Source organism: Anomaloglossus baeobatrachus, chromosome 4, assembly GCF_048569485.1.
Source record: "Anomaloglossus baeobatrachus isolate aAnoBae1 chromosome 4, aAnoBae1.hap1, whole genome shotgun sequence".
NCBI classification, from domain to species: Eukaryota; Metazoa; Chordata; class Amphibia; order Anura; family Aromobatidae; genus Anomaloglossus; species Anomaloglossus baeobatrachus.
In genome coordinates this window covers 185756499-185778308 of record NC_134356.1, presented here as the reverse complement: position 1 = coordinate 185778308, position 21810 = coordinate 185756499, and the positions used below count along the sequence as shown (strand labels likewise).

General features: G+C 41.9%; 1 protein-coding gene and 1 long non-coding RNA gene across 3 annotated transcripts in view; one reads left to right on the top strand and one right to left on the bottom strand.

Annotated features, from left to right (window-relative positions):
• POU4F3 (POU class 4 homeobox 3) overlaps nucleotides 1–711 on the bottom strand; it is a 2482-nt gene extending 1771 nt beyond the window's left edge. The window contains exons 1-2 of the mRNA XM_075344604.1: nucleotides 454–711; nucleotides 1–152 (exon numbers count right to left, since the gene is read on the bottom strand). The exon at nucleotides 1–152 is cut by the window's left edge and continues 1771 nt beyond it. Coding sequence (XP_075200719.1) covers nucleotides 1–152; nucleotides 454–573 — 272 coding nt within the window. The 5' untranslated portion in view covers nucleotides 574–711. The remainder of the gene's footprint in view (nucleotides 153–453) is intronic.
• The window catches only part of LOC142303331 (uncharacterized), a 160329-nt gene that overhangs the window by 1158 nt on the left and 137361 nt on the right, over nucleotides 1–21810 (top strand). The gene's annotated exons all lie outside the window — the stretch shown is intronic.

Sequence of the window (21810 nt, the reverse complement as noted above, 5' to 3'; positions counted from 1 at the left end):
GTAGAAGTGCATGGGACACTGCTCATGGTATGGTAGGTTATGTCTGGTTTGAAGGGATGGTTCTTGCCGTGTGAGACAATATCCACAGCCGCCAGAGCTTCAGCACGGGCCAGCAAACTCTCATCAAAGCCTCCAAATATATTGCCCTGGAGCTGCAAGCAAGAATGCACATATTGGTGTCAGTGGGGAATACTGTCAACTCAGGATTAAAAAACATTTTCAAGCACACAGATTCCTCCTCAAAGCTCAGGTCATAAAAATTAATATGAAGGCAGAAGCTTTGCTTGGATAGACATGTGGATCTGAGACAAGAGAGGGGGAGAGGTACTGAGGGAGCAAGGGAGAGGGAGGAAGCTTCACAGATCTGCGATTGTTCTGATGACATGAAAAAAACATTAAGCCTGTCAGAAAATGTGCCTTAAAGCAGTAAGTAATTGTGGCTGATGCCCATACCTGGGGGGCTGGCAGGCAAACCCTGCGCATGGCCTCTGTGCTGGAGTGCAGGCTGGAGTACTTGGGCTCCTGCAGGATGGGGTGCATGGAGAAGGGCTGCTTACTGTTCATAGCCATCATCCTGGCTCACCTGGCAATAGATCCAGGGCTGTCTCTGTGGCTTGCCACTCTTAAAGTGAGCTATGACAGAGCTGGTGTGCAGCAGAGTCCCGCTCCCTCTCCCCACCTGCTTCTTCACTCATCTTACAGCCAGTATGCCAAGAATAGGTCCAGGCGGACTGCGCCTGCGCCGCCCAGCTGCCACTAACTGCCATAGTGATAGTCCGGGGAAAGGGGGCTCCACCGGCGGCCATGTGACGGGATGGCTAACGGGGAGAAGCCCACCGAGTGTGTGTGTGTGTGTGTATATATATATATATATATAGTACAATGGTATGTGTGTAATGTATGACCAATATTATATGTTTGTGTGTGACATAGACATGTACAATATTATATGTATATGTGTGATGTATATACATATGTACAATATTATGTGTGGGTGATATATATATATATATATATATATATATATATATATATATATATATACACACACACACACACACACACATATATATATACACAACATTACATGTGTGTGATGTATATAGATATGTACAATATTGTATGTGTGTGTGATGTATACATATGTACAATATTAAATGTGTGTGTTTTTGATATGTATATATATATATATATATATATATATATTTGTTTTAAATACTAGGGCATTGAATATAGATATATTATTTTAACAGATGATAGATATATATTAAATAAAGAGAAATGCTGTGTTAGATACAGTGAACAGTATCTTACTTTCATAAAAGAGATATTTTACATAGGGAAAGAGTGAGATAATACATTGGCAGATACCTTTTGGCTTTAAAAATGTTCTTTTGTGGAACCGAAAAGTTGCCACATGGGCTAATAAAGGGTCCTGCACTTTTCCACTTTACTGGGAGTGCTGCTTATTATTTTCTATCTACATTAAATTGGACTTAAAGGGTAGATGTACATAAAGCTTTGCACCCACATTCTAAGATTCTTTTTTTGCTGCTTTGTTATAATTTTTTTTCTAGATAGTTAGGGACAGTGAGAGATAAAGGGATAGATGAGTAGTTACAATAAATGCAATCAATGGTATATTATTATTAATATTATTATTATTATTATTATTTTAAACTGTATTAAAATTAATGCTATAATAAGTATTAATAGTAATAATAATACAAAATGGATTATTAGGAGTTTTGCTTGTGTGAATATAGTGTGAATACCTTTTGTTTAAATCTCTAAGCTTTAGAAGCCTCCTTTGTGATCTATGGAGCCTGCTCTATGTGTGCCCTGTAGTATAGGGAGATTACTGATTACCTGAGTCTCACTTTGTGATCTATGCAGCCTGCTATATGTGTGCTCTGTAGTATAGGGAGATTACTGATAACCTGAGACTCACTTTGTGATCTATGCAGCCTGCTATATGTGTGCTCTGTAGTATAGGGAGATTACTGATAACCTGAGACTCACTTTGTGATCTATGCAGCCTGCTATATGTGTGCTCTGTAGTATAGGGAGATTACTGATAACCTGAGTCTCACTTTGTGATCTATGGAGCCTGCTCTTTGTGTGCCCTGTAGTATAGGGAGATTACTGATAACCTGAGACTCACTTTGTGATCTATGCAGCCTGCTATATGTGTGCCCTGTAGTATAGTGAGATTACTGATTACCTGAGTCTCACTTTGTGATCTATGCAGCCTGCTATATGTGTGCCCTGTAGTATAGGGAGATTACTGATAACCTGAGTCTCACTTTGTGATCTATGCAGCCTGCTATATGTGTGCTCTGTAGTATAGGGAGATTACTGATAACCTGAGTCTCACTTTGTGATCTATGGAGCCTGCTCTATGTGTGCTCTGTAGTATAGGGAGATTACTGATAACCTGAGTCTCACTTTGTGATCTATGGAGCCTGCTCTATGTGTGCCCTGTAGTATAGGGAGATTACTGATTACCTGAGTCTCACCTTGTGATCTATGGAGCCTGCTCTATGTGTGCCCTGTAGTATAGGGAGATTACTGATTACCTGAGTCTCACCTTGTGATCTATGGAGCCTGCTCTATGTGTGCCCTGTAGTATAGGGAGATTACTGATTACCTGAGTCTCACTTTGTGATCTATGGAGCCTGCTCTATGTGTGCTCTGTAGTATAGTGAGATTACTGATTACCTGAGTCTCACCTTGTGATCTATGCAGCCTGCTCTATGTGTGCCCTGTAGTATAGGGAGATTACTGATTACCTGAGTCTCACTTTGTGATCTATGCAGCCTGCTATATGTGTGCCCTGTAGTATAGTGAGATTACTGATTACCTGAGTCTCACTTTGTGATCTATGCAGCCTGCTATATGTGTGCTCTGTAGTATAGGGAGATTACTGATAACCTGAGTCTCACTTTGTGATCTATGGAGCCAACTCTATGTGTGCCCTGTAGTATAGTGAGATTACTGATTACCTGAGTCTCACTTTGTGATCTATGCAGCCTGCTATATGTGTGCCCTGTAGTATAGGGAGATTACTGATAACCTGAGTCTCACTTTGTGATCTATGCAGCCTGCTATATGTGTGCTCTGTAGTATAGGGAGATTACTGATAACCTGAGACTCACTTTGTGATCTATGCAGCCTGCTATATGTGTGCTCTGTAGTATAGGGAGATTACTGATAACCTGAGTCTCACTTTGTGATCTATGGAGCCTACTCTATGTGTGCCCTGTAGTATAGGGAGATTACTGATTACCTGAGTCTCACTTTGTGATCTATGCAGCCTGCTATATGTGTGCTCTGTAGTATAGGGAGATTACTGATAACCTGAGTCTCACTTTGTGATCTATGGAGCCTGCTCTATGTGTGCTCTGTAGTATAGGGAGATTACTGATAACCTGAGTCTCACTTTGTGATCTATGGAGCCTGCTCTATGTGTGCCCTGTAGTATAGGGAGATTACTGATTACCTGAGTCTCACCTTGTGATCTATGCAGACTGCTCTATGTGTGCTTGTGAGATGTTCTGTGATCTGTGATTTCCTTATTTATTTAGAATGGTTTAAAGGGGTATTCCCCACAAACAAAAATAATGTTAAAGTTCATTTTAATCCATAGATCTTTGAATAATGATAGGTTTCACAATTGGATGTGTTTAAAAAAAAATGTTCCTGTGCTGGGATAATCTTATATCTGTGCCCCTGCTATATACTATGTAATGGCCGTGTCTGACCGTACAGGGACATGGTCTGATCATACCATAGCCTTGGGGCAGGGGAGGATGTAAAAAAAACTATACAAACATTACAACACTGGATCTAAAAGAATTATTTCTTTGAGGTAAACATTTTCCTGTCTGTTTTTGAAAATTGTTTTACCTAAAGGAAAGAATCATTTGCAATCCCATGCTGTAATATCTGTATACTCTCTGGTGTCCTCCCCTGCCCAAGATGTGGCTTGATCAGACTGTGTCCCTGTGCGGTCAGACATGGCCATTACACAGTACATAACAGGGACACATATATAAGATTATCTCAGCACAGGAACATTGTTTTTTAAACACACCCACTTGTGGAAATTATTATTATTCTAAAATCTATTGACTAAAATAAACTTTAAAATTAACTTTGTTTGTGGGAAAATCCCTTTAATACATTAATTAGCTGTCCACAGGATAGGGAATACATTTATTAACATTGGGGATCCAACCATTATGATGTGCAGGGATTCAGAAAACAAAGCCCCCTCACACTCATCCATCGCTCCATGCATTTCTATGGGACTGATGTGTGACGCCCTGGCACAGCCAGGTAGTCACACAGTATAGGCCCCCGCATAACACCATCCCACAAAGGGTTATATACAGCCGACCTGAAACCCTAGTCACACCCCCCAGGGTAGGACAGGCACACCAGTGAGCGGGACCAGGCGGATGGAGAACGCTCACCTAGGGGTCTGGAGAACCCGGGGCGGGAAAAGTACAGTCTGTCAGTCTTGTCTTGAGTGGAAGCAGTTTGGAGTGGAGTAATTGAGAGGAGTGGGAGTTCAAGCCAGAGTGGAAAGTCGTCGGGATTGGAGCCCCGGCGTGCTGGCTAGGTGGCAGACGGTGGTCCGTGTCAAATAGGAGACGGGAAGATGGCTGCCAGAGATCCGATATGGACCGGGACAGGGTAGGAGCCCGCCGATACCGACACCGGAGAACCGACCCCGAAAACCGTGCACAGAGGGGGTACTTGGACCCTAAAGCCAGGACCGCGGAACCAACAGCCTTGCTAATTAACCAATTGAGGGTAGGATTATAGGTCATATCCCAACCAAAGTCCCAAAAGCAGACAACAGCCCACCGCAGGGGATAGGGCATCTGCCAGGGCCCGGTAGATCCCAAGGGCCAGCGTCAGTGGGCAAGGCTCCCACCCGTAGTTCTAGGAGAGGGCTTTCATGTTCCATACCGGAGAGCCCAAAGAGAACTCACAGTAGTGCAGAGGAAAGTGACACAGACCATCGGCCCGGGTGTGGGACCCGAATACACCCGGTCGCGGCGGCCGGCCACCATCACCTTGGTTTACCATTGGACTTGTCTGATTTATTTAATCGTGAGTAAACTAACATCCCTCGGTCTGACTGGGTGCGCCGGCCCCTGCAATCGTCACCCTCAGCACAGAGACACTGGGCCCCGGGGCATCCATCCCTACGCACGGAGGGGTTAACATCCAGCTACCATCCCATCGCCCCCAGGTATTCCACAACAGCAGCGGGGGTGCCACACTTCACCACATACCGTGGCTGGCGTCACAGACAGTTTACGGCAAATCCCGCAAAAATACGTCCCCATTTATTTGAAGTGTCCGCGCGACCCCCGGGGCCGGTAGAATCTCTCGAGCCACACTGTGGATATGGATCCGAGCAGCCCGGCTGCTGGCACGGGGGCGGCACAGATGTCTCCAACACTCCAATAGAGAGACACATGACCTATTCTGTAGATAGTTAATAAATATATTTACTAAGGATTCCTTTAAAAAAAACAATCTGCTAAAATGTATTATACCTTTGGAAAAACTAGAAATGTTGATAAATGGGTAAAGAAAAAAAAATCCTCCTGCTGTTTGTTGCTTATAAGTATATTATGTTAATATTTGTTGGCTTGGCTTCCAAGAGTTAAAAATAAGAAACAGGTCTTATTCACCCCACTCCTTCAGCAGCTCTCCACCACTGCGCTCAGTGATTATTTACAGGCTGCATCATGACTACAGTGCACATAACCGCTGCAGCCCATCACTAGGCTCTCCATGTAGATGGAATAAGATGATGAGCCCAATGATTGGCTGCAGTGGTTATGTGCAGTGTAGTCAGTATGTGAATGCTGCAGCCTGTAAACATTCAGTGTGAGTGCTGGTGGTAGATCAGGGGGTTATGAGGAAACCATTTGTGATTTATGATCCTTGTAGCCTAAAATAAATATTAACGGAAAACCTGTTTTTTATCAATTCACTTGAAATACAGATACTTTTCGATCATTCTTCTAAGTATTCATGTGCTCCTCCCTAAACGCTGGCTTAGTTTAGTGCTTATATTTAGCTTTTAAACAGGAATTTGGGGAGAGAGAAAGAACTCTTGATTAAGATTGCTTTGATCCTCTGTAATTTTACAAAATAAATGTGAATGGCCTGGAGACAAATCATGTAACTTGAAATTGATTTGTACACTAACCCCTTTTTTCCACCCACAGTAACTATGTACAAACTGCAAGAGAGAAAAAGCAAAATGCTGATTTTCATGAAGAAAGATAAAGCTGAGGTCAGGGCTTCGTTTCAGCACCATGGACATTGGCAGATAAGAAATGTACGTGAAGCGGTAGGACCATACACTGACAAACTAGGTATAAACTATAGGTACATTTAGGAATAGGAAACCTTTTGTCACCTCATTTCCACTTTCATGCCCAAATTTTAAAATTATTCCAAAATTCCTAGTTTGCTTACAAATATTTGCTCAGTTAATGTCTGTTATTAATAATTTAATTATTATTAATAATTTATATTAATGACTTCTTTCTGTCTAAAGGCTACTTTACACACTGCGATATCGGTCCCGATATCGCTAGTGTGGGTACCCGCCCCCATCTGTTGCGCGACACAGGCAAATCGCTGCCCGTGCCGCACAACATCGCCCAGAGCCGTCACACGTACTTACCTGTCCGGCGACGTCGCTGTGACCGGCGAACAGCCTCCTTTCTAAGGGGGCGGTCCGTGCGGCATCACAGCGACGTCACTGAAGCATCACTGAACCGCCGCCCAATAGCAGCGGAGGGGCGGAGATGAGCGGGGCGTAACATCCCGCCCACCTCCTTCCTTCTGCATAGCAGCCGGGAGGCAGGTAAGGAGAGCTTCCTCGTTCCTGCGGCGTCACATGCAGCGATGTGTGCTGCCGCAGGAACGAGGAACAACTTCGTTACTGCTGCAGTAACGATTTTTAAGAATGGATCCCCATGTCGCCGATTAGCGATTTTGCACGTTTTTGCAACGATGCAAAATCGCATATCGGTGACACACGCAACGGCATCGCTAATGTGGCCGGATGTGCGTCACGAATTCCGTGACCCCAACGACTCCGAATTAGCGATGTCGCAGCGTGTAAAGCCCCCTTAAGGCTGCTTTCACACATCAGTTTTTTGGCATCAGGCACGATCCAGCGAAAAAACTGATGCGACGGATCCAGCAAAAAAAACGGATCAGTTCCTTGAGTTTTTTGATGGATCTGTTGTGATACTGAGCATGCTCAGTTCAAAAAAATGGATACAACCGCCGGATCCGTTTTTTTGAACTGAGCATACTCAGTATCACAAAGGATCCGTCAAAAAACTCAAGGAACTGATCCGTTTTTCACCGTTTTTTTTTTTGCCGCATTACGCCAGATCCAGCGTCCATAGGCGTCCATTATAAAACACACTGTCCGGCGCGACACGGTTTTTCGCCGGAGACAAACTTTCCTTTCAGCGTCACATTGGGCCGCCGGACAAGCAAAAGCCGGATGGAACGCAAGGCCATCCGACACAATCCGGCGCTAATAGACGTCTATGGGGAAAAAACAGATCTGGCGGCAACAGACGCCGGATCCGTTTTTTCAGGTTTTTTCCGGATTGTGCCTGATGGCAAAAAACTGATATGTGAAAGCAGTCTAACCCTTTACTGCCAGATCCAATCTTGTGTGGTAAGGATAGGGTAATGGCATCCCTCTCTGCCTCAAATAGTCCTGTTTTTGTCATCAATCTAGGTATGCCGAACCCTATATTACAGGCACTGGCTACCACACCTATTAATATGAAGCCATGGACAACCAAGGTCATGGGTTAGTAAAGAGCAGTAGAGATGCTGTAAAATTCTAATTCTGCCTATTGGAATTTGGTGCCTATTCGGAGGAAGAAGTGGAGAATCCCTTTGAAACACGTCAATAAAGCACCATTTCTCCTATACTTCGGATTGGACCATCATCTTATTCACAGCAGCGCAGATTGAGCCTCGTTTTCCCAGATTCCTGTTTGTTTCTGTGATTTTGTGGCAGACACACGGTTATGCAAAAAACCCCAAAACATGGACATGTGAACAGCCCCATAGATTATGAGTACTTATTTTATTAATGAAAAATGGAATTCTGAATGTGGCCTAACACAGTTTATAAAGAGTGTAAACTGTAAAGTCCAGCTTAACATATTGGCAATATGTTCGATGTGGAGCTCAGACAACAGTTCGCTATAGCCAATAGAGTCCAAAAATGGAATAGAAGTCTGGCTCAAACATAAAAATTAATCTTTATTTTGTTCAGATATAGCACATTACACATGGTCATGATTAGGGGTGCTAAGCACAGCTGAAACGCGTTGGTTATGCTATTCATGCATCCACTGCTTGCTGTGTAAGGCCCTTTATCTGAACACAAGAAAGAAGAATTTGTATATTTAATCCAGACTTCTATTCTATTTTATAAAGAGTGTGCAACATTGATGTCAAAAGACCAAGTCACCAATTACTTGGAAGTAGGCAGAATCTTTCATGTTCTGCATATACAGAGGGTGAAATAAGCATGGAAATGTCACCAATTTTCTAAGCAAATCTATTTCTAAAGACACTATTGACATGAATTCCTCACCAGATGTTGGTAACAATCCACACAGGCAAAGAAATCAGACCATGATGTCCATAAGTTTAGTGATGTGTAAGAATAAGAATTGACACAGGTAAAAAAGTATTAAAGGGAATCTGTCACCAGTTTTTCGGCCTATAAGCTGCGGCCACCACCAGTGGGCTCTTATATACCGTATTCTAACATGCTGTATACAAGAGCCCAGGCCGCTGTGTTTAACATAAAAAACACTTTATAATACTTACCTAACGGTCGGTACAGTGCAGACTGGTCCGATGGGCGTCTCCGCTCTCCGGTGTCGGCGCCTCCTCTTTCGGTCATCTTTGTCGTCCTTCTTTTGTAACTAGTCAGGTACAGAATATGTTTTTAACTTTAGTAGGTTAGGGACTGTCTCAGATGGGTACACCGTGACGAGGTGAGACAGCTTCTTACCTTTTTGCAAAAATGTATATACTAAGTACCCTGTTTATTAAGCACTTGCAATTTATTTATTTATAGTCAGGGTATTTTTTCTACAATTTTCTCCTTGGTTTTTTCTAGTCTTGAGGCTGCAATTCACATGCTTGTAATGTTGCATGTTTATTGAACATTTGTCACAGCTTAGTTTTTTTGTTTTTTTGTCTGTTATCTTGCTTTAATGCAAGTTGGGGGTGCAGCCCTCCTGATACTGAGGCTGAACAATTACCTGCTTCTCACTTTTTGCTGTGTATTTAATCTGGGACCCAGCTAACCACTTTACCATCCATATTGAAGTTTTGACATGACACTAGTCAGGTACAGAATATGTTTTTAACTTTAGTAGGTTAGGGACTGTCTCAGATGGGTACACCGTGACGAGGTGAGACAGCTTCTTACCTTTTTGCAAAAATGTATATACTAAGTACCCTGTTTATTAAGCACTTGCAATTTATTTATTTATAGTCAGGGTATTTTTTCTACAATTTTCTCCTTGGTTTTTTCTTTTGTAGCTGGGGTGCATGACACATCCTACGTCATCCACACTAGCCGGCATTGAGGTCCTGAGCAGGCACAATTTGATCTGCCCTGAGCAGGGCAGATCAAAGTATTGTAGTGCGCCTGCGCGGGACCGGCGAGTGTGTATGACGTAGGACGCGTCACAGGTTTCAGAAGGAGGACGAAGATGGCCAAAAGAGGAAGTGGCGTCACTGGAGAATGGAGACGCCCATATGGCCCACTGCAGCAACCGTTTTAGGTGAGTATTATAAAGTGCCTTTTATGTTCTACACAGCGGCCTTGGCTCTTATATGCAGTATGTTAGAATGCTGTATATAAGAGCCCAGTGGTAGTGGCCACAGCTTATAGGCCCCAAATCTGCTGTCAGGTTCCCTTTACACACGCTTACAGAAATGTATTTTATACTTCGTATAAAAGCCTTTGTTGGTGATGACAGCTTCAAGATACCTCCTACTCTGGAGAAACCAGTCACATGCATTGCTCAGGTGCGATTTTGGGCCATTCTTCCACACGAACACTCTTCAAATCCTGAAGGTTATGTTGGCTCCTTCTATGAACTCTGAGCTTTAGTTCCCTCCATAAATTCTCTATTGGATTCAGGTCAGGTGATTGACTGGGCCATTCTAGCAGCTTCCTTTAAAATGACTGTGTTCCTTTATATGGGTTGCACCTTTGTCAGCTCCTTACTCAGCTCTTTCCAGTGAAGTGTCACTGCTGGGCCACACTAAAACCTCTTTGTGATAACATTCTCATGCTGGCTAGTGTCAAGATGAACCCACAAATTCCCAACCACAAGATATTTATATGCAGAGCCTGTGACCCCATCATTTCACTATGGCTATTTTTGTAATAGTTTATGATTCTGGTATTGTCATATAGATTATCTAACGAAATCATAATATGAATTTACACTTAATGTATCTGGAAGATGTATCTGTAATTAGGACTGTTTTAATTTAGTGTATGTACAGTTATACATAGAAAAGAGACTATTGCACCCTGTAGTGCTAAGATTTGTGTAACAATGAATATAGGAAGATAGACCTCTTATTGTTGGGTCCCTGCCTACTCTAATGCCTCTCTTTGGGTTAAAAAAACCCCTTTCAATTTATGGGTTGACAGGAACAATGAATATAGGAATATAGAAATAAAAAAATTGAGAAAACGTAGCACACAAAATGGCCAGTTTTATGTGAGCCCAACAGCCAGCAGTTTGTAGGTTCCTGTCTGCCCATAAATTGGAGGTTACACATAACTTAGCTTTTCTTAGATTTATAACATAACATAACTTTTCTTAGATTTATACATAAGGTGAGTAGGGTTTCTCCTCAGGAAGAGTATCAAGCTGGTGAGGGAAGATTTAGAGGCCTAGCTATGCTCTAGAAGAAAAAGGTGAGCAAATAATCTCTTCCAAAAGGAAGAAAGCTGTCTCTCTAGTCCTATTTATTCAAGATAGCCATACTTTAAGGGGTGCTTCACACATAGCGAGATCGCTACCGAAATCGCTGCTACGGCACGGTTTTGGTGACGCAACAGTGACCTCATTAGCGATCTCGCTGTGTGTGACACTGAGCAGCGATCTGGCCCCTGCTGCGAGATCGCTGCTCGTTACACACAGCCCTGGTTCGTTTTCTTCAAAGGCGCTCTCCCGCTGTGACACACAGATCGCTGTGTGTGACAGCGAGAGAGCGACGAAATGAAGCGAGCAGGGAGCAGGAGCCAGCGTCTGGCAGCTGCAGTAAGCTGTAACCAAGGTAAACATCGGGTAACCAAGGTGGTTACCCGATATTTACCTTAGTTACCAGCCTCCGCAGCTCTCACGCTGCCTGTGCTGCCGGCTCCGGCTCTCTGCACTTGTAGCTGCAGTACACATCGGGTTAATTAACCCAATGTGTACTGTAGCTAGGAGAGCAGGGAGCCAGCGCTAAGCAGTGTGCGCGGCTCCCTGCTCTCGCGGTTATGATCGCTGCTTCGGCTGCTGTGTTTGACAGCTAAGCAGCGATCATAACAGCGACTTACAAGGTCGCTGTTACGTCACAGAAAATGGTGACGTAACAGCGACCTCGTTGTCGCTGTCGCTTAGTGTGAACCAGCCCTTAGTCAATGTAGACTATAGTAAGCCTTTCCCCATGGCTTAGGACATTCCACCAAACTAGTATCTTCTGCAAAAGTGAAAAGATTTCCTATTGTAAATGGGTGTTTTCGGGCTCCTGAGCTTGTAATAGGCTTTCCAACCGTTTTCCTACTTTGTAGTAACAAGGAGTAAGAATCCTCAAAACAACTTTCTGCATACATACAGTGCTGGCCAAAAGTATTGGCACCCCTACAATTCTGTCAGATAATACTCAGTTTCTTCTTGAAAATTATTCCAATCACAAATTCTTTGATATTATTATCTTCATTTGTTTTGCTTGCAATGAAAAAACACAAAAGAGAATGAAACAAAAATCAAATCATTGATCATTTCACACAAAACTCCAAAAATGGGCCAGACAAAAGTATTGGCACCCTTAGCCTAATACTTGGTTGCACAACCTTTAGCCAAAATAACTGAGAACAACCGCTTCCGGTAACCATCAATGAGTTTCTTACAATGCTCTGCTGGAATTTTAGACCATTCTTCTTTGGCAAACTGCTCCAGGTCCCTGAGATTTGAAGGGTGCCTTCTCCAAACTGCCATTTTGACATCTCTCCACAGGTGTTCTATGGGATTCAGGTCTGGACTCATTGCTGGACACTTTAGTAGTCTCCAGTGCTTTCTAACAAACCATTTTCTAGTGCTTTTTGAAGTGTGTTTTGGGTCATTGTCCTGCTGGAAGACCCATGACCTCTGAGGAAGACCCAGCTTTCTCACACTGGGCCCTACATTATACTGCAAAATTTGTTGGTAGTCTTCAGACTTCATAATGCCATGCACACGGTCAAGCAGTCAAGTGCCAGAGGCAGCAAATCAACCCCAAAACATCAGGGAACCTCCGCCATGTTTGACTGTAGGGACCATGTTCTTTTCTTTGAATGGCTCTTTTTTTTATGTAAACTCTATGTTGATGGCTTTTCCCAAAAAGCTCTACTTTTGTCTCATCTGACTAGAGGAAATTCTTCCAAAACGTTTTAGGCTTTCTCAGGTAAGTGTTGGCAAACTCCAGCCTGGTTTTTTTATGTCTTGGGGTAAGAAGTGGGGTCTGCCTGGGTATCCTACCATACAGTTCCTTTTCATTCAGACGCCGACGGATAGTACGGGTTGACACTGTTGTACCCTTGGACTGCAGGGCAGCTTGAACTTGTTTGGATGTTAGTCGAGGCTCTTTATCCACCATCCGCACAATCTTGCGTTGAAATCTCTCGTCAATTTTTCTTTTCCTTCCACATCTAGGGAGGTTAGCCAGAGTGCCATGGGCTTTAAACTTCTTGATGACACTGCGCATCGTAGACACAGAAACTTTCAGGTCTTTGGAGATGGACTTGTAGCCTTGAGATTGATCATGCTTCCTCACAATTTGGATTCTCAAGTCCTCAGACAGTTCTTTGGTCTTCTTTCTTTTCTCCATGCTCAATGTGGTACACACAAGGACACAGGACAGAGGTTGAGTCAACTTTAATTCATGTCAACTGGCTGCAAGTGTGATTTAGTTATTGCCAACACCTGTTAGGTGCCACAGGTAAGTTACAGGTGCTGTTAATTACACAAATTAGAGAAGCATCACATGATTTTTCAAACAGTGACAATACTTTTGTCCACCCCCTTTTTTATGTTTGGTGTGGAATTATATCCAATTTGGCTTTATGATAATTTTTTTTTCATTGAAGACAAATTAAATGAAGATAATAATACCAAATAATTTGTGATTGCAATAATTTTCAAGAAGAAACTGAATATTATCTGACAGTATTGCAAGGGTGCCAATACATTTGGCCAGCACTGTAGGTCATTTCCATCTGAATAAGATTTTGGTTTTACTAAATATCCTAAGTCATGTGGCAAGTCTCACTATAAGGTCACCAATAACTTATAGGCTACCTTAATTAGGTGACATTAGAGAGCTGGGGTCATTTTTCAGTATGTTTGCCCTCTTTTGTGTTTACAAGTAATAAATTATAAATGAATCATACAAAAAAACATCATGGAACAGTGGATACTTGGGATCCTTTTTTAATTTTTCATTTGACTTTCAGATAAAAAAAAACAATATTCTAGTCAGTGGCACAACAATGGGTGCCATAGCAAAACTAGTAAAGGACTTCTAAAAACATATATAGCACCACTCTGAAATGCTAAGGTATGCAAACATTGAATATAGGAAGTTTGTAATTGCATTACTGCTATTGAAAATAGGTTTTAAATATGAGACACATAGCACATAAAATGGCCAGTTTATAAGCCCAACAGCCAGCGACAAGGAACCTACTTAAATTGAAATTGAGGCATTTTTCAATTTAAAGTTATGCAGGTTCCTGCTTGTTCATAAAATTGTAGGCTTTAAGCCCCGATAGAGGCATATTAGGTTAAGTAGTCAACAAAGAGAAACGTCTTGTCACTGGCTGTTGAGCTCTCATAACCTGGCCATTTATTGTATCTCATGTTTTAAAATGTATTTTTAATAGCAGTAATGCAGTTCCAAAACACCCATATTTAATGTTTGCATGTCATAGCATTTCATAGTACAGCTGTATATTTTTTAGCAGTACATTACATTTTCAATTTGCACCTTTTCACATTTGTCTGTTTTGATGTGCTAGTCAGATTTTTATTTCATATGGTAAAACTTGTAAAGGGTTCTTATTTCACTATGATTATCTTCGGTAGCATCTATACTTTAGAAATTTATAGAATTTAATTTACTCTTCCTCCTTGTTTTGGCTCTATAGACATTGCTAAGTCCACTGATAGTGAAAAATGCTGAATCTATTCATTTAACTGGCTATCCTTCACAAAACCAGAGTACGAGTGCCTGATATAGTGAAGTATATGCAACAGTATAATATGACATAGAGAATTTATTATGACACTAGTAGAAGAGCAGTGCATGTGAAACCCATCAACATTCACCATCCTTTCATATTGAACATGAATTGAACAAGTAAATGGATTTGTTTTTATTGCGCTGAGTTGTCAATAATAATATGCTATAAGTAGTTTTCACAGACTTTTCAGTTCTCTTCCCAATGTAAAATACACTTAATATCATCTTAAATTGAGGTCCTATATTTCAAACCACTAAGTAATCGGAAATAATAAATTTGTATTGATCCTGCCAGCAGGGAAGGTAATGGTTTAGTGCAAGGAGATGTTAGCCAGAATTCAGCTAAGACTGCAGTGTGTATCAGCAAAGGGAATTTATTCAGAGTTATGCATATTTTGCATGGGTCAGATCCCTAGTGTCATCAGTAGTGGCCGCGCATGTGTGAGTGTAGGCTTCCGGCCACCAGGCTCTGGCAAAAAGACTCTTTCGTAGATCTGGTGGTTACCAAGGACAATTAAAACCATGAAGACATTAAAGAGTGAGCTCCGTCCAGTTCTTAAGAACTCTGCATCATGAAATAACAGAGAGTGTCTAAGCACTAGCTGTTGACCACTTTGTTCCAGTAACATCATTTTGTCAGTGAGAAAGTATTTCTGGGACTGACAACAGCCGAATTCCATGTGAACCCCCCAGAATATATCAGTTAGCCAGAGATAAAGACTTTGTTGCTGTTCGACCTTTGATACACTCCACATGTGACAAGTACTATATTCCAGCTTGGAGATCTGCTAGACCCTTTGAAACGTAAGTCCTGAGCTCAGGCACGACCGTGAGGAACTTGGCGAGAGCGTGCAAGCGGCCTTAGAGTTTGGTGTCAAAAGTGCTTAGTTAGGCTAGAATATTGTGAGAACAGAACTCTGTGACCTCAACCAAAGCACTCACAATAAAGAAAAGAGATTTTTTTCATTTTCTTAATCAAACCTCCTGTTGAATTGACTCTTTGGGCAAGAGGAAAAAGGCAAATTAGAGATAATATAAGTTTGTGAACCATTGTGCTGCACCACCAAAGGGCTAACTTGTGCACTATTTACACAGCTCTTCATAGATTAACGTAGTGGCTGCTGCATTAAGCAGAAGCACCGGTTAGGTAAATTGCTGAGTTATCGTCTGGAACATTCTGGGTCCATGACAGTTGTGCAGCACAGGGGTTGTGGTAAATCCTGACCAGATGTGTATTATATTTTCACTTACTGTTCTTTCGTGTGACTTGGAGAAGTTCTCGCTACTTCCTTAGTAAAGTAAAGTTTTCCAAAACGGTCTGGTCTATTTCTTTTTCCACAATAAGTTCTGTTATTGGGAGACCACCCCGACACACAGTCTGCAACCAGGAACATGAGGGTGAAAGTGTGGAGGTGATGACTGCAATTACTTTCTCCTCATGGCTGGATGGTAAGTGGAGCACCCCATGATGGTTATGTAGAGAGGAAACAGGAGAGTTAGCAATGGACTTACAAAAGTACATTTTACTTTTAAACAGCAGTAGATGTAAAACACCAGATGTTTGTACATAATCTTGAAAGTTACAAGTCTAATAATTACAGATGCACGTTTCTTAAGACATGTCCCAATGACAGTAGTTAACAGTAACAGAAACAGGCATAGCTGGGAATAAATAGGGAGTGCCATGCAGTCCTTCGTTCCAGAGCAGGCTTCAGGACCTATACCAAGCTGGAGTCCTATACTGACACTATAAATCTCTTTTTCCACTCTACAGAGCTGTGATAACCCAGTGGGCCTCCATATCTAAATACCTTCTATTTGTCATTACATGTTGTGTGTCATGGTTTTTATCTTCACTATGGGCGACTAAAGGCCCCGTTACACGCAAAGACATCGCTAACGAGATATCGCTGGGGTCACGGAATTCGTGACGCATATCCGGCGTCGTTAGCGACGTCGTTGCATGTGACTCCTGTGGGAGAAAAAACAAAAAAGCTAGCACTAAATGTGCACTACAGCACTAAAAATTCCAACTGTACTTATTATAAATGTGAGATTTTTGGCAAAAAATTGCAATTTCTTGAGCCACCCCGCCACTTCACGGCAAATCTCTGTTGGGGGTAGTCCTAACACTAAAATATTTTTATAAAATGTGCCAAACGGCCTCACATATGAAATAGTAGAACTGCTCTTAGCAGCACTCACCTGGTCTATTTCAATCCCGTACCCATGACTGAATCATGGCTGTGGGCGGGACAGGTCCAAGCAAATGCTGCATGAAGTAAATAACCTGTGGACAGGGCCTGATGACTGAATGTGAACAGTCGCCAATCAGCAAAATCTAGACAGGTGGAATACATCCCAAATTGGGGTGCATAGCAAGGTGGGGGTCAACCACCGACCAATTCAATGAAGAAAAAACAAAAAAGCTAGCACTAAATGTGCACTACAGCACTAAAAATTCCAACTGTACTTATTATAAATATGAGATTTTTGGCAAAAAATTGCAATTTCTTGAGCCACCCCGCCACTTCACGGCAAATCTCTGTTGGTGAAGTCCTAATGTTGAGGATAAAGAATTGAGTATCCAAAAATACTTAATTCAGCCATTTCATAGACTCAGTTATATAGTTCAGTAGATGTGAACTAACACACATATTTGTGAATGCTTTTGTTTCTTACTAACATGTATATATGCATATTGCATATTCAGTGTATTTTCCTTAGACACAGTATATACCAGCACATGTAATTGTAAAGATGGCTGCCATTTCCTGTTTGCACCTAAGACAGATGGACAAAAGAAATTCCTGTAGCCTGGACTGACCAATCCAAGGAGGATGTGCAGATCTCTCTACGTCATGAAGCCCTGCCCTGCGATATTTGATTGGACTAAAACTTTTGTTTACACCCCCTTACTGCTCGGTTTAGAGTTTTTTCAAATAATAAAGATTACTTGGTCAAGAGCCAGTCATGGAGATAGATGTAACTGACTTGCTGTCCAGTTATTCTTCATTCTCGTGTGCACTCATGACAATTTATGATTTGAAACAGCAGCCAGATCCCGAGAGATCCTTTGAGTCTCATTATCATCGTCATTTTGAACCTTGACAGTTGGCGCGCCAAGTGTGGGGCCACCGAGAAGGGTGAGTCAGAGCTTCCATTTTCCGGACGTCTGGGGGCTACTCCACAAGTATCCAGGTGTTGCTCGATATCGAGGACTTGATCACCCTCCGTTGCGCGGTGAGCATCATAAACATTGTGTGTGCTGTTTTACCTGTGGTTCGAGAGACACCTGGCGAAAGGGGGTGGTCAGTAGTCCGGAGAATGGTAGTGCACCGGAGACCTAACGGTGTGACTGTCACTCGCCGGTGAGCTAGAGGACCCAGTCCCCATAGGGGCTAGGCATAGGTTTTAAAGAATCCGGCTGTCTGTATTTCTGAGCTGTAGGTAAGGTAGAAATGGGGGGCTTTTTGAGTAGCTGTTGATTTGTATATAGTGTATGGTTAATCAGGCTTGTGATTTCTCTGTTTGGTTCTCGGAGAGTTAATTGTCTGAGCAGACAGCTATAGAAATGGTGGAGAGAAGCCCAGCGTGCCTGCAGTCTCTTACACAAAAAGGAGGGGGGTCAGTCCCCCACTGGCTACTTGGGCAGGGACAGACTGCAACTCTACCTCTCTGCATTTCTCCACTAAGAGGAAAGCAAGAAAAAGGTGGGGGGGGGTCACTCGCTCACGCAGCTACGTTCTTTTGCTAAGAGGGCAGCAGGGAGGAAAGTTTGTGTGTGTTATAAAGAAGGGGGGTCGGTGTGTGTTGGCCATTGCCCACCGGCTGCTTGAGACAGAGCGGAGATCGAATTACGCAGCCTGCATTTTTTCGCTGAGAACAGAAGAGAGCAGGAAGCAAGGGGGGGTCAAGGAGTGAACAGGCAGAGACCGGTGGTCAAGACAGCGCAGCTCTTTGGAGTGAGGAAAAAGGAGGGGTCAGTGGGCTGACATACAGGAGGTGGCTGCAGCCTTTGTATAGTAAAGCAAACAGAGGAGTTGTAATGATTTGAAAGAAAGACAAGTGTTATTTTGGTTTGGATTAGAGAGAAATTAATGTGTTCATGCGTTTTTCAGTCTTTTTAAATTGTTTGTTTTTGAACAGAAGTATGAGAACTAGCGATTCCGCTGTGTTGCGGATGACACAGACACTGTTTGTTAGATATTAAATATTAAATATTAAATATTGAATATTGGATAGATAATAAACGAGGCGGGAAGGGTTCAGTTAACTTAAAGTGGATTTAGCGTATTCCCCTGCGGTTCAGGCACATGTCACTGTCTGCGAGGCAGACGAGGCGGGAAAGGATCTCACTTTAGTTAAGGTAAAAGTGTCGGAATTAGCGTATTCCCCTGCGTATTAAACGTGAGCCACTGTTATGAGGGGGTAGGTCTTCATAACGAGGCGGGAAAGAATTCCGGTTGGAGCCGGCCGGTCCAATTAGAGCACTTTGTATACACTCTGTTCAAAAGATAAATATGTTGTTTTTAGTAGGAGCTGAGAACGCTGTCGCCCTAGTTATAAAAAAACGGAAAAATATAAAAGATTGCAAAAAGTTGTGTAAAATCGTTGGACTACCACTAGATGGCAGGCTGCAACCCATGTACTGAAGTTCAGATTAATCTCCAGTGAGAGTATACTGGAGGACAAAGACCCTATTCACTGTGTGTTGCTGTTTGTAGAATCACTAAATGTTTTTCTCTAGCTGTGCCTCATGGTCTTCCTTTAGAAGTCATCATATCTGGTGCTAATCAAATCTCTCCTTTGTATGCTGGAATGCAAATTTACAGGCACTAAAAGTATCCCTGGTTTACTACGTAGTTCCAGCGACTCCCAGGGAGTCACAACATGGATGCTACACCCGGAAGTCAGGTGCCTGGAACTCCCTGTGGCAGCCGTCTTGCTACACCCACTGATGGCAGTACACCTCATAAGCCACACCCCTCGCAATGGCTCTTTGTTCAAAGCTCTCCACCCATCCCCGGTGGGATGTGTTCTGAGGTATAAATGACTAAAACATTTGGATAAGTATAAAATAATATATTTGTTTACTCAGCTATCCCATAAATGCAAGTCAAAGATAACTAAGTGAAATTTTTACTGAATTGATAAATAGTCATAGATAAGAATGGAATGTGTCTTTCCCCAATAGTGACATAAGTTTAGTTTAACCCTTAGAGTTCAGGATTTCCCATTTTTAGTTTACTGCTTATACCTGAATAGGGAATATTAGATTTCATGGGATGTGCGATTTAATTTCTGTGTTGTTTTGTTTTTTTTATGGCGATTTATTCGAACAATATATTTTTATTTTGTGACTCTATCACCTTTTCTGTTTTTATGATTATTTCTAAACAATTTATATATTTTTGCAGGTTAGTCGCCCAGTCACAGCTGTCATTTAATGATGTCTCAGTTATTTTTACTATGAAAGGTTTTTCTTTTCTTTATGGATACAGTGTTTATTGTAAGGTTTTAAGATTCCCCAGCAATGTATATTGTTGTAAGATATACGTTATTTTCAGTGTTTGTTCATTTTAGATATTAGTATGTAGCTAATTTATTACCTGCTGTTTTCTCTTTTCTTTTAGGGAATACCAGTATAAAAAACTCTGAATTTTGCCATATTGGTAAATAAACAATTAAACAAGGGGGGAATATGGTATTAATTATATTCTCCAGTTTCTTCGAGGGTGCAGCAGGCATATTAGATAGGTTTTGAAGTTGACCTTTTTCCCATAGGTTATGTTTACTAGATTACTATGAGGCATATCTGTTAACTGAAATAGGAAAGTCTTGTCTTATTTGTTTATTTGTTTGTTTATTTATTTAGTATTTTCAGTCATGTGATGTATAGATGACCACTAACTGTATTATGATCAGAGATAAAGTTATAAGAATGATCTAATGTATATTTTTTAGTTTTTGTTTTTATAGATGAAACCAGATGGTGGTCGATTCTGCACTGGATATGCTGCTGTTTACACCACATGAGGTAGTCTAAATTCGACCACTGCCTCCAATCCTATTGATACAGGAGACAGCGATGCATTAATGCCTCTCTAGATGGGTAGAACGGGAGTGGGTAAGAGTTTAGATGTGTATGTAGGTTGTAGATTTTTTCCTGTTGTCAAATGAATTAGGTATGCCGAAAAGAAAGTCTAGATCTGAGCTGATGGAATTGGATGGAGATCCCCGCACAGGTGCAGCTGACCAAGAAGCAGTGAACGGGCCTAGAGTTGAGGAGTCCTTTACCATGCATAAAGACCATGCCTCGGTGACATCTGTCACGTCAGTGACTTCTGTCACTCCTTGTGTTCTTAATTCCCTACAGGAACAAGCAAAACAACAAGGAATGGAGTGTGACATGCAGGGAGCCGGCTGACTGAGTAAGGTCTGTGGATAAAGGGTGGTAAGCTTTCTCTGTCATGAGAGCTCTTCTTAATGATGGCCCAGGTAACATCTGTGAAAGACAATTGTCAGTGTGTGCTTTGGTGACGCCAGGGTTCAGTACCCAGGTGGGCAGATTCACCCAGTCTTGTAAGACATGTGCCTAAAACGAAGTGAGAAAAAACTGTAAAGAGTCCGTAGAAACACCCTGCACCTACTCTACCCATTTTAGAGACTGCAAACTGATTATAGATGTATATCATGAGCATGTTGTATGCAGGTCTGTGCGTGTTGTGTAAATTTCTCTCCAGGTTTGGTCAGAGGCATTCCAGTGCAGAAAACGACATTATTGTTGAGAAGCACATGAAGTTGGTATGCAAAGAAAAATGTGTTTACAAACAGTGTATATTTTATAGAAAAGTGGAAACTGGCAAATCGTGTACAAAATGTATATGTTTTGTTTTCTTTTCGTAATAAACAGGTTTTTATGTAAGATGTTTTTTGGTTTAGCACAGACATGTATATTTTTATATAATTGACTGAATAGTGTGATAAACAGGTGTATTCTCCAATTCCAGATCTTAAATCAGAGCTATTAGCATATGGTCTCCAGTCAGGAGACTGATTGATCCTAAAAGACAAGCGAGAAAGAGCTATGAGTCAACACTAGAGGAGCTGATCCAATCACAGAAAAATCTATGGATCCACACCTCGCATTGTAGAAGGGTTAATCAACCAGAGCTGCACTGAGTGTTCTGCTCATACTTATCC